Source organism: Lactuca saligna, chromosome 7 (assembly GCF_052625555.1).
Source record: "Lactuca saligna cultivar CGN05327 chromosome 7, ASM5262555v1, whole genome shotgun sequence".
Classification (NCBI taxonomy): domain Eukaryota; kingdom Viridiplantae; phylum Streptophyta; class Magnoliopsida; order Asterales; family Asteraceae; genus Lactuca; species Lactuca saligna.
The window spans coordinates 160,908,033-160,924,708 of NC_136423.1; the positions used below are offsets into that span (position 1 = coordinate 160,908,033).

Genomic DNA, 16,676 nt, shown 5'->3' on the forward strand with positions numbered 1-16,676 from the left:
GACATTAGCACCACTAGACAAATATCTCGTAGGTTGCTCTTGGGTTTCATCTTGTCTTGGATGTTCCTTGCTATTCATCACTTATCATACCTTTGTATGGAGTTTGAGATGCAAACTCCACCTTTTGGTTAACACCCTGATCTTTGTTCCCTATTTGACTTGTATCACCTCTTTCTAGTTACCCATGGAAGATTCAACACAGGTTATATCTCTGCTGACGATAAATTTAGGAGTTTTTCATACATCTGTACACTATAGTTGATAACCTTTTACTCTTATCGCATATACTAGAAATACGCACTTCATTTCCCTTGAGTTTACCATTATTCACATGAGCATACACAAGGCATCCAAATATACATAAGCCATAATAGTTAGAGGGATTCTCGGACCATACCTCTTGCAAAGTCTTTAAATCTATAGGAGTAGATGGTGGTCTATTCCCCGAATAGCAAGAAGTATTAATTGGTTCCATCCAAAATTGCTTAGAGAAGTTAGCAAATATTTGCATACACCTTGTATGTTGCATGAGTGTCTGGTTCATCCGCTATGCTACTCCATTTTGTTGCGGTGTGTGTCGTACAACTCAGTACCTCAATATACCTTCTATCTTGTAGAAGCTATCAAACAGAGCATTATAGAACTCTAACCCATTGTCAGTCCTTGGAGACTTGACCTATTTTCTAGTCCATTTCTCAACCCTGGTTTTCCACTCCTTGAACATCCCAAACATCTCCTCTTTTGTTTAGAATGTACAACCAAACTGTCCTTGAATAATCATCAATAAACGTCATAAAGTATAAGCATCCTCCTTGAGGCTTTACTGGAGATATACCACACAAATCTGAGAAAATATATTTTAACATTTCCTTGCTTGTGTGTTGATCAATAGCGAACTTCACTTTGTGATACCTTCCTTTAATGCAAGCTTCACAAAACTTTATGTTTCTAGTAACCTCTCCACCAACTAGTCCTTGTTCCTTATAACTAACATGCCCTTCTCACTCATGTTCCCCAATCTATGATGCCACAACTTTGTATTATCATCACCTTCATTCAAGGAATGAAAGATAGCTACCATCCCTATAACTATACTACCTTCCAAGATATAAATCCCTCCACGATTCATCTTTCCCTTCATTATAACTAGAGCATCTTTGGATACTTTGACCCGATCACCTTCACCAACAAAACTCAGCCCATTCTTAGCCAAAGAACCAAGAGAAACTAGATTCTCCTGGAGATCCTTAACATACCAGCAATCTCATTGTCTAATCATACTATCGTGCATCTTGATTTGCATAGTGCCACTACCCTGGATACTGCTCACCCAGTTATCACCCATCTTGACTGTGCCATTCCATTCTTTAAAGGAGTCGAAACAGTCACAATTGTACACTATGTGATAGGGTTCTCAAGAATCCAAGACCCAAGCATCTGCAGAACTAGTTGTACTTACAGTCAGTACATCACTATCGTTCCCTGAATCAGAACTCTCATAGGCTATAACATCAGTGTTAATTATAATTGGTTCACTCTTGAACATTTCATTCTTCTATTATGAACAATTTCTATTGAAGTGCCCCACTGTTTCCCTCTTTCCTCTCTTCTTTCCTTCTTCTCTTACGACCAAATCGGAACCAGAAACTTCTTCTCCAACTGAAATGTTTCTTTTTAGTTTCTTGGACATCAAAGAATCATTCACATCATTCACAGTGATCGTTTTCATACCATAGAGAATGGTATCGATGAAATTCCCATATGAGTTTGGAAAAGAACATAAGAGAATTAGCACATGATATTCATCTTTAATTTTCCTGTAAACCTCTTGCAGATCAAAGATGATGCGATTGAAGTTATCCAGATGATCTTTCACTTGGTTACTTTCATACATTCTAAGAGTGTACAAACGTTGCATCTCATACAACTTGTTCATCATAGTGTTGTTCTAGTATTTTTACAACATTTCTCCGAGAGCCCAAAAGTAGCTGTTTGTTCCACATCCTTCCATGGTACTTCATCTGTCAAATTCGACAGAATGACACTATGTGCCTTTGATAGAATCTCCACCTTCTTTTTAGCCACCATGTACATTGTAACTTTTTACTCTTCTTCCAGTGTCGCTGCACATCCTTGTAGAACTAGAAGAGCCCCCATAGTCACCTTCCCCAAATTGAAGTCATTTGAACCATTGAACTTCTCAAAATCAAACTTGTGAGTAAACATATTCAATCACATGAACACAAAACCACAACTTTTATAAGACTTCTTAGAAAATCAGACGATACTTTTCATGGCTCATAACAAATTTGATGCCAGTTGTCAAGCTCTGATGACACTTGTTAGGAAGAAAAACTAAATGCGCACAAATATACAATATTTACTTGATACGGTCAAGGTGACCTACATCCATGGGTAGGAGGGGAGTACTCTTTATTCACAGATTTCACTAACAGAGACTACAAATACAACTCAACATAGATTCAACCTACTACCTAAGGATACAAAGTTTTCCCCAAATGACTTAGTAGGAATCCTTATTTATAGTGAAGTGATCAGACGTACAACCCTAATGGGCCAAGCCTATTGGTCCATAGGCCCATAATGGTGTCAACCAATCTCAATCTACCATGCAACAACTTTTGGAACATTCATACTTGACTTCCATTACATGAGCATCAGCAACACACATAATGAGGCATCATTATCCATAGTGGCTGATCATGATGCAAGAGTACCACATCAAGATTATCATGGCTCATCAACCATCATTGAGTCACATCAATAAATAATTCTTAAGCATCTTCAACATCTGAGCAACCTCGGATAATCTTGAGAATCATATAGGACTTCATAGCATATGTTGCTCACCAAAGGATACTATGGGTCATCAGGGAACCAAATTGTGCATCTAGCATGATGATGGCGCATATTGTGCAAGGGTCGGTGCATCTCTTCCGAAAATGGTGCACCTACCACAAAAATGGCGCATGAGGATTCTAAGTGGTGCATCATCTTTCCAAAGTGGCACATATATGCCTAAAGTGGTGCACCTTGAGCATCGATGGCGCGTTCATGCACCAAGGTGCTCTATTCTACTATCAAGTGCTCCATACCTCTTCTTGGTGTTGCATACCTCCTTTTAGAAGACTTAATCCTTTGTTAGATGATCCATTCCCTTCTCATATAATTTTCTCCTTTGTTACATGATCCATGAGACTTATGTGTTGCATTGAACTCAAATGCTCAAATGAGAACGCTCCAAATGCTCAAGTCATATTTAACACACACACACATACACACATACATATATACACCCCTTCTCTCTCTCTCTCCCCCCTCTCTCTCTCTCTTTCTTTCTCTCTCTCTCTGTCTATCTATCTATCTATCTATCTATCTATCTATCTATCTATCTATCTATCTCTATCTTTGTGTTTGATAAAAAACTAAGAGCATATTTATAGACTCAAGAACACCAAATAACATATTCATAGATTCAATAACACTTAAGAATATCTACCACCACCACTGTTCGACCACCATCCTCCATCACCACAGTTCGGCACCACTACCACCTGTCGCACCCATCTCCACTTAAATTTTGTTTGCCATTTCTTCTCCCTCCAAATAAGATCACATGAAATCTAATGAAGATATACATACACACACAAGAAATCATATGAACACACACATACACCTGAAATCAGATGTGCACACATATACACACATGAATTCATATAAACACATATAAATCAGATTAGATGTTGCCCCCTTTCTCAAATCTTCATGTAGTTACAACACCCACATACAAAATGATTTCTGAGATGAACACATTCACACAAATGGATTTCCATAAATAAAAAAACACACTCATACATACATTGAAATCAATGAAATCCAAGGGAAATCAGACATAAAAACCAACCAAATCTGATTTTCGATGTTTGTAAGATCACCATCTCCGTCGTTTGCCTTGGATATGATGATGAAATTGGTGTTGATTCCGACTACAACGTTTCAGAAATGGAAGAGACGATTTTAGTAAGACGAGTTCAGTGCCACAACAAATTAATAAGCTTTACTATCAGTGAGCTTGATAAGCGTGATTCGAGTTCCTGACCCACTTCGAACAAAGCAATAAGCTTTCTCCTCTACTATCCAAGATTTGTAGGTAAAAGTGGAATTCAATTAAAGTGGATCTGTTGACAAGAGGAAAGGGGTTGGAGTCGATCGGTAGGCGGATGGTAGATCTGGTGGAGATATGACAACATAATATAGGTTAATTTGTGTTGGGTTGGAGAAGATGTAGCCCAGAAATTGATTTCTTCAAAAATAAGAAGGTTATTAGTGCGTTTGAGTTGCAGGGAGGAAAAAGGTGCTCTTAATCATATCTCATTCGCTTTGAATGATCAATATGTAACACGTACCCCCTACTTCCTCCCAGTTAAATGTGACTCGAGCATTTGGATCATGTTCATGGAGAATTAGATCTTGTTCATGGAGTATTTAGAGCACTTTGAACTCAATGGAGCACTTGGTGTCCATGGAGCATGTGACAAAGGAATGGATCATCTAAGAAAGGAATGGATAATTTGAGAAAGGAATGGATCAAGTACCAAAGGAACGGTTCAAATAGAAGGGGGTTTGGAGTGCTTGGGAGTGATATGGAGCAACAAGGGGACCTTGTTGTTCCATCTGTTGAAGGGTTGGTCCAAGAAGGATGATGTTGTGTAAAGGGAATTACTTCTTGAGCCAATATTCTTCCCCTTACGCCATGAGACTCCCTCTTTGTTCATGAGGGGCTCTTATTGCACCATGAGGATCCCTCTTGCGCCATGATGATCCCTCTTTCACCATGGGGTACTCCTGTTGCACCATAGAGTATGCTATTGCATCATGCATGGCCTTGCTGTGCCATGAATGTTCCTTTTGCACCAAGTTAGTGTTGTTTCACCAATCTCTGAGTCCATAACTATTCTGGTGCTCTTGTAGTTATGAAGGGAAGGATGAATCCTCATGGGATTTATATTCTAGATGGCTATACGATTGGGAGAATGATGACTGTACCCCAATCCTTGGATTAGTATGATAATGAAAGAAATTGTGGCATCATAAGTTAGGTCATATGAGTAAGAAGGTTTTGCATGGTGGAGATGCCACTAGAAATGTTAAACGTGGTGAAGCTTGTGTTCAAGAGATACAAAGCAGGGAGAAGTTTAGTTCGACTCAACACTCAAGCAATGAGATCCTAGAGTGTGTTCACTCAAATCTATCGGGTGTCTCTCCTGTGAAGTCTTATGGTGGATGCCAATACTTTGTGAATTTTGTCGATGATAACTCAAGGAATACCTGGGTGTACTTCTTGAAGACAAAGGACCAATATGAAGTGCTTGGGCGGTTCAAGAAATGGAAGATGATGGTTGAGAAAAAGATGAGAAACCATGTCAAATCACTTAGAACAGAAAATAGGTTGGAGTTCTATAAGGATTCGTTTAAAATTTTCTGCAATATAGAAGGTACAATGAGGCATCACATTATACGCCGAACACCACATCAGAGCGGAGTGGCAGAATGGATGAACCAAATGCTAGTGTAGCATGCTCAGTGCATATGATTATCTGATGATTTATCAGAGCAATTATGGGCAAAAGTAGTCAACACTGCTTGCTATCTGGCCAATAGATCTTGATCAACTGCAACCGATTCTAAGACTCCTCAAGAGGTGCGTTCTGGGAAACCTTGTAAGAACACTGGTTTACAAATGTTTGTATTATGCTCATGTGAATGATGGTAAACTAGAGCTTAGGGAAATGAAGTGCATATTTATAGGATATGCATCTAGAGGGAAAGGTCATCGTTTGTGGTGTACAGAAGAACAAAATCCAAAATTCATTATTAGCAGAGAGGTGACCTTTAAATATTCTATGTGTAACAAGAGAGGAGGTGGTACAAGTGTTGCGGGGAATAATCTAGATGCTAGACAGAAGGTGGAGTTTGAAATAGAAACCCTACACCGTTTTGTGATAAATGAGGAACAGCAGGGTGGCATGGAACAACATAGATGTGAGGAATCCCTTGTTTAACCCAATGAAGAAGTGTTTGGTGATGCTGATGTCGAGAAAGTCAACTTGAAGAAGCTTCTTGAGAATGAGTTTGTGATGAATGACTTAGGAGCTAAAAAGAAGATAGTAAGGATGGAGATTCGGAGTTATATAAGATTAGGATGGTTATATATTTCTCATTACTTTGAGAGAGTCTTGCGGTCGTTCTATTATGATCAGTCCAAACTTGATAGTAGTTATTTGTTGGTTCGAGGAAATTGTAGGAAAGATCATTAAGAAATGGTCAAGTGGATCTTATGACACTTGAAGGGAACGCTTAATGTTTTTCTGGTGTAAGGTGCAAATACACGACATAGGCGCTTCGTTGGATTGATTGAATTGGACCATGAAAGTGATATGGAGAAAAGAAGATCATTGGCGGTTGGTCTTGTTTAGAGACTTCTTTTGAAGGTGGAGAAACCTATCATATTCTATGAAAGCTTATGCATCAAAAGTCTGGTGTGAAGGAGAATCCAAAAGACATGGTCACAAGGATGTTGCCCAAAGAGAAGTTCAAACTTAGCTTGGATTTGGTGGATGTTCGTAGGAGGTAAGCCACTTTGGGGTTTGGTGGCTGGAATGGGAGAGGAAGTTCTTATTGGAGGTGGACTTTAGAGGATGCTCAAGTCAAGGTGGAGATTGTGAAATGTGACTCAAGCATTTGGATCATGTTCATGGAGCATTTGGATCATGTTCATGGAGCATTTGGAGCAATTGGAACTCAACGGAACACTTAGGGTTCATGGAACATATGACAAAGGAACGGATCATCTAAGAAAGGAATGGATCATCTGACAAAGTGACGGATGAAGTACCAAACAGACGGATCATACAGAAGGGGGTTTGGAGCACCTAGAAGAGGTTTGGAGCACTTAGGGGTGATATGAAGTAACAAGGGTACCCTGTTTTTCCATCTGTTGAAGGTTTAGGCTGAGAACGATGTTGTTGCACCAATGACATTCCTTCTTGTGCCATGAGGCTCCCTCTTGTGCCATGAGGGGTTCCACTTGCGCCATGAGGATCTCTGTTGCATCATGGGGTACTCTTGTTGTGCCATGGAGTATGCTCTTTCATCATGCATGACCTTGTTGTATCATACATGTTCCTGATGCCCCAATGTAGTCTTTTTGCTCTAGTTTTAATGTTCTTGTGCCACACTTGAAGCGACTTGCGCCATCTATATTCCTGGTGCACCATGATGGTGCAAGATGGACTATCTTGTTCCTGAATGAGCCAAGTATATTATGAAGTCCTCTATGATTCTCAAGATCATTCAAGGATGCTTAGAAGTTGGTGTTTCTCAAGGATTACACCATGTTTTGCCACCATGATGGGTGTTGGGCCATTAGTATTCATGATGTGCCACTTGTACATCATGATTCTCCATTATGGCACAAGGTGCTCCATCACGTGTGTTGCTGATAGTCATTGGTTGTATGACATGGAATAAAGTTCTAAAAGATGTTGCATTGCGACATATGATTGGTTGTCACCATTCATAGGTGTATGAGCCAATGGGATTAACATATTAGGGTTTTAGGTGTGTTCCCTCAAGTATAAATATGGATGCATGCAGAATCATTTGAAGTGTCTTGTGTCTTTTATTTTGTATCCTTAGTAAGTAGGATGAATCTTTGGTGAGTTGTACTTGTAACTTTTGTTTGAGAACTCTGAAATAAAGAATACTCACCTCCTTCCTGTGGACGTAGGTCATCTTGACTGAACCACGTAAATATTGTGTCTTCATGTGCTTATAGTTTTGCTTGTTATCCGCATTACTTCCAGGAAAGGTTATCAAAACTTGGCAAGTGACATCATATTTGTTCCGAGTCTTGACAAGTATCGTTTGTTTTCCTTAACAGTCCCTATTGTTCCTAGCGATTTGGATGCATTTAAGGTCAAATTTGTTATGTGATTATGGTTAAAATTGTTTCTCTTTCTATAAAATCCCAAACCTCATATCCTTTTTAAGAAAAGAAACACACCATCGATGTTGTGTGTGTGTGTGTGTGTGAGAGAGAGAGAGAGAGAGAGAGAGAAAGAGAGAGATTATGTGTATATATGTGTGTGAGTGGTATTTTTCTTTTTCTAATTGTTGTAAAGAATATGAAAAAACTAAACTAAAAGAGAAAATTCGCTATTTTAAATATGTTGAAATAACTTTGTATCAAATTCACAACAAATGAAACATTTTGGACTACTGTTGCACTTTCAAAACATTTTGAACCAAATATCCAATTTTTTACCTACCATAAATTTTGTAGATGATTTAATATAAAAGTTTCAATAAGCCTAATTTCAAAACCACATGTATTATTACTTTTGTTGATAAATAGTAATCTAACAATGACATACACATATAAGAAAAAGTACTATGTATCACCTTTTGTTAGCTTTATTCATTTGATGTGAGGCTTATTTAATTTAAATAATAATGCTGCAAAAAAGAAAAAGGGGTAATTTGAAACATTTATCTAAATAACGCGCATGTAAACGAAAACTTTGAAAAATAATCAAACTTTTTGAAAATAGTGGGAAGTTTCCTTACCACGACGTTGACCTCGTCGTCTTCCTCCTATATGATTTACTGCGAACTCCATGGACGATCTATAAATACCCTTTCAGAACTTTCACTCTTCAGACATCTTCTCTAAATCCTCATATTTTCCGATTAACTAGATCCAAATCATCATCTAATTCACAGAAATGGCAAAGGTACACACCTGATTACTCGTTCAATTCAACTCTGTTTTGAATACTTTTCGAATACTCGATCTCAATTTGTGTAATTGATTGGTTTTGCAGCAAAAGATTGTGGTGAAGGTCACAATGAACACCGAAAAGAAAGCCCGTAAGGCTCTTCAAATCGCCGTTAGTCTCTCCGGTAAGATCATGCCCCTTCACAATTTCTTTTACTACTTCTTTCACATTCTCAAGTTCATATATATTAAGTATCCCAATTTTCAAACGATTGTAGTTTTCCAGAGAAATCCCTAGTTTCACTTTTACGACTTAAATGTTAACCTCAATTCGAATTCATTGAATTACTTGACTAAATCATGATCTGAAAATTGAACAGGTGTGGAATCAGCTTCTTTCGTCGGATCAGATAAAGACCAGATAGCGGTGACCGGAGAAGGAATTGACTCAGTTGAACTGACAACCTTGCTAAGGAAAGGTGTCGGATACACAGAACTAGTGAGTGTTGGTCCGGCGGAGGAGAAGAAAGCAGATGCCGCAAAGGAAACAAATCCCACGGTGGCGTCACTAAATTTTTATCCGTACCAATACTACTACGGCAACTATGGGATGCCTTACTATGCATATGCATAAGAGATTTGAGATATCATTAAAAATGGAACAGAGTGGAAGAACTTAGTTTTATATTGCTGCATAATTAACTTAAATTTTCTATGGGGGAATTTTGCATTGTATAGAATAAGAGCCCCTTGATGTAATATTGTGTTTGTAATATATGGGAAACCTAATTTTGGTCGACGTTATATATTAGTTTATTAAGCATCTTCTTTCAAAAAAAAAAAAAAAAAAAAAAAAAAAAAAAAAAAAAAAAAAAAGTCTAGTCGATTGTACTATATCATCATATAACAAAGATCTAAAATTGGTTACGATCACATGACGTTTAGAATATGCAACTTAGTTTTACACTCTGCTTCATGTAGGGTAGAAGTCTCTAATGCCAGCTACCACAGAAGTTACCATTTAATGGATCGCCGTTTCTTCAATATTTTAGTCTCAAAGAATAGAAATTCATCTTCAATTTAAGCCATGTTTGATCGAGACCTTTACTTAAAATCAAATAATCGTTTGTCAATTCATTTAGGTCTAAAACTCAAAGTTTCAACAACATGAGCAAAATACAAAGACGAGACATCACTAAAATATCACATGACATTATAAATATTGAAATTAATTATCTGGTTAGCAATATTATAAATGACGTAGAAGAAGTGAACTCATCTACATCAATCACATAAAATGGTTGAAAAAACTAATTGATTAACTTGAACAAGGACATCCTCTACCATACATACACCAACTCTAATAAATGAAGGTTTTTTTCGTGCTACTTGTCACGCTATTATTCAATTTGCCAAATATCATATACATCTACTTCTTCAAACTCGACTGTAGGTCTGACATTTATTCTTTTTTTTTTTTTTTTTGGTTCGCAGGCGGCACTTCCCCATTCAATCACAGTCCCTCATTCTTCAACCTTCTTTCTTGATACTTTTTTAGATGCAGTTTGATCAGAATATAAATAGAAGAACGAGGTAGATGGGGATGACGGGTTCCCAATGGTGGTGATTTTCATGGTAGTTTGAAGATGAATATAATGATGATTTTCTGAAGGCTCGATTTTTCTTGGCAAAATTAGTGATTGTTGGTGGTTTGGCGGTGTTCATGGTGTTGATCGAAAGATTTGCTTCGCCGGAGAAGGGAGGGGAGTACCAGACTTTCTTCATGTTCTTAAAGGTGGATCTGTGTTTGTGTGTGTGTGTGTGTGTGTGTGTGAGAGAGAGAGAGAGAGAGAGAGAGAGAAAGAGAGAGAACATTTTCATTTTTTATTTTATATTTTTTGTTATAAAAAATTATAAAAGGAAAATTTTCTTTTTTAATTTTCTTTTAATCAGAAATATCATTAAATAAAAAGACTGAAAAAGAAAAATGTAAGGGTAAATTGGTTATTATGAAAAAGTTTATGACAAATTGGACTAAAATCACAACAAAATGAAAAGTTTGGATCTCTAATGCTAATCCAAACATTTTTGGACCAAAGTGACAAATTTTTGACAAACCACAGGGACTATTTGTGCAGTTTACTCTTTCTGTAATGAATTTTCCTTTTAATTTCAAAATTATTAAATTAAAGTTTCATTAATTTTTGTCACATGTCGCTTTTATAGAGCTCCTCTCCTTTTTTTTTTCTCGATCAATCTTTTTCCAACCCATTACTCAAATCCTATAAAATCTACTAAATTTATATATATATATATATATATATATATATATATATATATATATATATATATTCCCAATTCAGGATATTAAGGATATAATTTAATTAAGCTTTTAAATCCAAATTTCTGCAATCTCGGCACCATCTACTGTGATGATAATGATTGGCATATTTCACCACAAATCAAAGCCCCATCGATTGATTCACAAGTCTGGCCACATTTTGTCCTCTGCAACATCCTTTACACACTAAATGTATGATTTGTTAATGCTTTTGTATATATCTATCAAAATTACAAGATATTTATTATTTATTTATATGAGTTATTTGGAACTTTATAGGTTAACAAGGGAAATAGAAGTATCATGGATAATTTTGTTAGAACAGTTTTTCTTAGATGCTTAAGTTATATATGCAATGCAAACATGGCGGTGACATTGTAGCACTCGGGATTTTCCAGGTATTATTGCAATTTGTTATAGTTAAGGAGTGTTGTGGTGTGGGTTGGACTTCACTTTTTAGGCCTTGCTAGTGGGCTGAGGGAGTTGCATATGCGGGGCGTACAATGCCGAGTACGCCCACCGTACTCGTGGGAAGGAAGCGCGGAGGTCAAGCACATACACCCAACGTAACAAAAGTAAGCCCAACGTACTTGTGCAGACCTTTAAACCCTAAAAATAATAGTTGCTCCCCATATAAAGAACATAACCCTTATTGGTTCAGCCTCCCTTCACTCTTACCTAACCACCACGTAAACCCTAGCTTCTTTTTGTGTGCCTTTGTGTTCTAAAAACCTTTTGAGAGTGTTTGCGTGTTATTCTAGTGAGAAAAGAAGAAAGAAGTTTGAAGGAACAAGGATCCACCAAAAGGTTGAAGATCCAGAGGGTTGACACCACTTCTGGCTCTTTTGAGGTATCAAGTTCCATACTTGACCATATCATGCTTAGATTTGTTATTTAGGGTTTTTATTATGCTTTTTGGAGCCCATAGTTGGGAGTGTTTGTGTATTGTTGGTTCCAGAGCTTAAGAGTTATCCTTATGGACTCTTGGAAGCACCTAGAATCATAAAATCGGATCTTGGTGATTAAGCCAAAACCATGCAAGGTCTAGATGGTCATAAAGTTGGATTAATGGACCAAAAACATGTTTTTACCCCTACCTTGCATGCAATCACATAAAGTTCGTGACTTTATGGTCTAGGAGGTCTAAAAGGGCTTGGATCTACATTTTGGACGTGAGGGCTTAATAGATTAAGTCAAGAATGAAGTCCCACAGAAGTTGACCACTACATTGTGCATACACCCTGGTACGCCGTGTGTAATGGGTCAACTTCCCGTATGTGATCAAGATCATTATACGTTAGGCGTACGTGCCAAGTTCGCTGCATGTATGCATGCATAATGGATTTCTTGGGTTTTTGGGCCTAAGTAGGTTGGGTCTGAACTTTTCGGCCACATAGCCCACTGTAAGCGTAAGTTTGGGCCTAGGAATCTGGAGTTAGAAGCATTGGGCCCTTGGGCCATGTTGGGCCATTCAGATTATTTTGTTTTGGGCTAAAGACTTCGTAGAATTTAGGAAGAGGCCCATTTGAAGAGTTGGGCCCAATTTAGAAAATTGGGCCATCTGTGCACCTTTGGGAAGTTTAGATGGGCTAATGGTATGTTGAATGTAATACGCTAGAGTGGGGTCATTTAAATGTTATCAAATTGGACCAAGGGGTAAAATGGTCATTTTAACCCCCCCCCCCCAAGTAATGTAATAGACTCTGATTAAGTGTTATGTGTCTCTGATAGTCGGAAGCCATCGAAGCAGCTGTTAGAGATTCCCTCCGCAAGATTCGACACGCAATTTTTGAGGTTAGTCACCTTCCAGTAGTGGTGGCTCTAAGGCCACAATGTCGGCCTACCAGTAGGAGTTGTATGTTAGATGATGGTCTTTGTGATATCCATCTAGGTGTGCTGCTACCTGAAATGTTTATGGGCTAGTTTGGTATGCTTTATGCGGTAGTAGTAGTAAGAGGGGAATAGTCACCAAGTTCGGTTGTTAGGACCGAGGGGGTAGGTCGGACACCCTGGTATGTTTGACAGGGGTAGATTGAGCCCGGTATGCTCAGCGGGGTAGGTCAGGCACCCTGGTATGCCTGGTATAGGGTAGGTAGGGCACCCCGATATGCGTGACAGTATGTGTAGAATGATGGGGGAACTCACTAAGCTTTGTGCTTACAGTTTTCAGTTTTGTTTCAGGTACCTCTTCATCGAAGGGGAAGGAGCCGGCGCGGTAGCTGCACATCACACGCACATCAGATTTCCGCATTATGTGATTCATGGGATTATACTCTTACTTTTATTACGATTCGATGTTTTAACTTTGAGACATGTTTTGATGATTTATTGTTTGATATGTTATAGACAATGTTTTCAGTAACCAGTCTTACAAATTACTTAACTAATACGAAATTTTTGGACTCGAAATTTGGGATGTTACGGATATATACTGCTCGGACTAGTATATAAATATTCGGTCTCTATTTTTTAACAAATTAAACTTTATGAGTTACGATCGACAGAGATGGTGAATTTTTTGAATGATGCAACGGTTTTCTGATCATGAGATATGTTTCGTAGTGGAATTCTTATAACATGACTTTTAAAGGCATGATTTTTCAAAAAAAATCTTGAATGTACAATGTATCAACTGCATAACTAAGTTCAAAAAGATAAATAGTAAGGCGTTAATCCAAAGTTGGTTGCTTTTTTGGCTTTAATCCAATGTTGTAAAAAAATATTCTATTTGCGAGTTTAATCCAAAAATAGAACCTATTTCGAGTTAACAAACTTGAAAAATCTAGAGAAAGTGTAAAATTTGAGTTTAACCCAAAGTTAGTTGCTATTTTTGAATTTAATACATATTTATTTATAGATTCTTCACATTTTAATCAAATTCAAGTTCAATACAATATTGGAATAAATGGATACATTAAACAATCTAGAATCATCCCTTGACAATGTACTTTTTTTGACACCTCTACTGTTCTAGAACAACAATTTTCAGCTTTGGTAGTAACATCGAATGACCTGCAATCCGTAAGAATTTTTGGTACATGTACAGATGACACCCTTCTATCGTCTTTCCATTGCCAAAAATATAAAGTGGCCTTTATACAAGTGGCCTAATGCATGTATCCTCATTTATGTCATTATGTTCATTAATATCGTAATTATGCAAGTAGCCTCTCTTTTCATTTCTTATTTTTTTAGTAAATGACATTTTTTTCTTTCTGTAGGTGTCATGAATAGTTTGATTAATTGTACTCCCATTTACCATCATATTTAAATATGGTGCGACTATTTTACCTATCCTAAAAGATAGTCATTTTTTTTAATTCTGGAGTTTGGCTGCAGTGGGACAGGTGATGACACCTGGCCCTGCGACACTGAGGATCACCGACGGCCGTCAGGGATGGGCAGAGGCGCCTGCGGTGAGGAGTAGGGATTTCCAGCTGACTACAGAGGAGGCGGGAGTGACTTCGATGTTGCAGGTGTGTATCTTTTACTTTCTTATCAGTTTTTATTTATGATTTTTATTGCTATTGTCTTGCATCAGCATGGGTAAATGTATATTGGAGTTATATTGTCTGCCTATCTTTGGATTATATGTCATCTGCATACCATGAATCTTAGAGGAGTAGTGTGAGGTCATCTTCTTATATAGTGGGTCTCAGGATGCGGTGGTTATGGCGAGCGTGATTGGAACTCGGAAAGTGTTCCGTAGTGTTTAAGAGTGGTACTGCTTTAGTGTTGGTTAGCTTTGGAACACTAGTAGTGGTAAGTTTTGGTTCCCAACTGATTGATCAATGGATGGTAAAAAAGGATTAGGAATCCTTCTATTCGTGTGTATTGTAAGATGTTAGTTGAATCAACTTGGGGAGAATCATTAGGGTATTCAGGAACAAAAGTGGATGCAAAACTAAGATGAGTTCGCATTCCCATATGGGGGAAAGCGACCCAAGTGGCTATTAGGATTGAGGAGTGTGCGAGTTGGGAGTTTAGGATACTTCCCAACGTTGGGTTCATGTATTTTTGTTGTTTGATAGCTGATATTGGGAAATCAGGTTGGGAATTCTCGTCGGGACGCAAGTTCATTCAGGATGCTAGACCGCGTGAGTGCTCGACTTTGGATGTGTTCAGATTGGTGATCAACTGCAAGAAAACGGTCAACGGTTGAGTTAGTGTGGGAAGTGCAGTAAGACTGCGGGATAGCTGTAACATTCATTAACAACCAGATAGCACGGCAACGTACTGTATGACTTCGGGGCAACAATAACACTCTTCATTGGTCATATGGTATGAGAAAATGTTGTTAGCCTACGAGATAAGTTGTAGTATTCACAGATCTAGTCCTATATGCTAGGCCAAGGTGTGTCAGAATGTAGGGTCATGAAAAGGCCACAACGTAATATGAATCATGAAATGATAGGTCGATGGGATTCGAGGTGGAGTTGGACCTGTGTAACTCTAGATAGGCGATACGTGTGGGCAAGGCCACCCCGTGATATGGTATCGGTGAGACCCGTGGGTGAGGCCCGTATGCTTATAGCAATGCAGTTGGGACCTGGTAGAGCCCGATGGATCAAGGTATGGGATCGGGGACACCATGATTTATAGATCTAAGAGTGGCAATGTGGATACAGTAGTTTAGATAGTCAAAGTTTTCTTCGGAAGTTGTTGGGAGCGACTGAGAGGGTGTTCATTGGCTCAACAACCGGGTAGGGGATCTGATATTCTAGATAGTTAGTAGATAAGTTTGGGACTTGGGAGTTATCAGTTCATTCGGAAAGTAGATAAGAGGCAGCTGTATATTCGGGGTAGAAGTAGTGATGTAAGGATTATGATGTACAGAGTAGCTTGTGGATAGAAAGTGCTAAGACACTTACAGTTGAAATTAAATAATCTCAGAGTAATTGATTTGGACCTGTTGCACAACTCTCGTTCGAGTTTAACCGTTTCATGGATGAATCTTCTACTCGAAGGATTATCTGAGCCTTCTGTCAAGTATAAGTATTCTACAACTGGTTATGCATGGGTAGTTTGTTGGGGAGATAGGCCACTATATATTTTAGACTTCGGAAAGGCAAAATGATGTTTTACGCTCGAAACGGAGGGTTTATCTTTCTTATAGTTAGGAAAGAGTCTTGTTAGTTTGGTTCAATGCCTTGGGAAGGCCATTGATTGTGCAGGTGTCAGCACTCGTGGGAAACATCAGTTAGTTCATAAGAGATAAGGAGAGCCGCAAGCGTAGGGCGTGAGCAGTTTTCAGGGCAGGTGACTGTAGCAGACTTTGAGGACGAAGTCTACTTTAAGAGGGGAGAATTGTATCACTCGAAAATTTAAAAGGTTAAATATAGAAATAAAACCTTATTTCTATAGACCAACTCATCGAGTTTAAGGAATAAATTCGACGTCTTGGAAAGTTGGGACGCGCATTTTGGAAGACCAACTCGACGAGTTGGGGAGGATCAACTCGACGAGTTGGATAGGGTTTGGGAAACCCTAAATCTGAGACTTTGCACCCTATTTAAACACCTTATGCTTTAGGGT

At 38.2% G+C, this 16,676-nt stretch overlaps 1 protein-coding gene across 1 annotated transcript; it reads left to right on the forward strand.

Moving 5' to 3' along the window:
* The first annotated feature begins 8,676 nt into the window (after positions 1-8,676).
* LOC145003859 (heavy metal-associated isoprenylated plant protein 46-like) lies at positions 8,677-9,599 on the forward strand. The gene is made up of 3 exons (XM_078962765.1): positions 8,677-8,816; positions 8,907-8,985; positions 9,181-9,599. The coding sequence occupies exons 1-3, from the start codon at positions 8,808-8,810 to the stop codon at positions 9,432-9,434; spliced, it is 342 nt and encodes a 113-aa protein (XP_078818891.1). The 5' UTR covers positions 8,677-8,807; the 3' UTR covers positions 9,435-9,599.
* The last annotated feature ends 7,077 nt before the right edge of the window (positions 9,600-16,676 follow it).

Bases quoted from the DNA above. Each gene is read 5' to 3' on its own strand.
- LOC145003859 (XM_078962765.1), top strand. The intron at 8,986-9,180 runs GTAAGATCATGC...AAAATTGAACAG, and splicing joins AATCGCCGTTAGTCTCTCCG to GTGTGGAATCAGCTTCTTTC.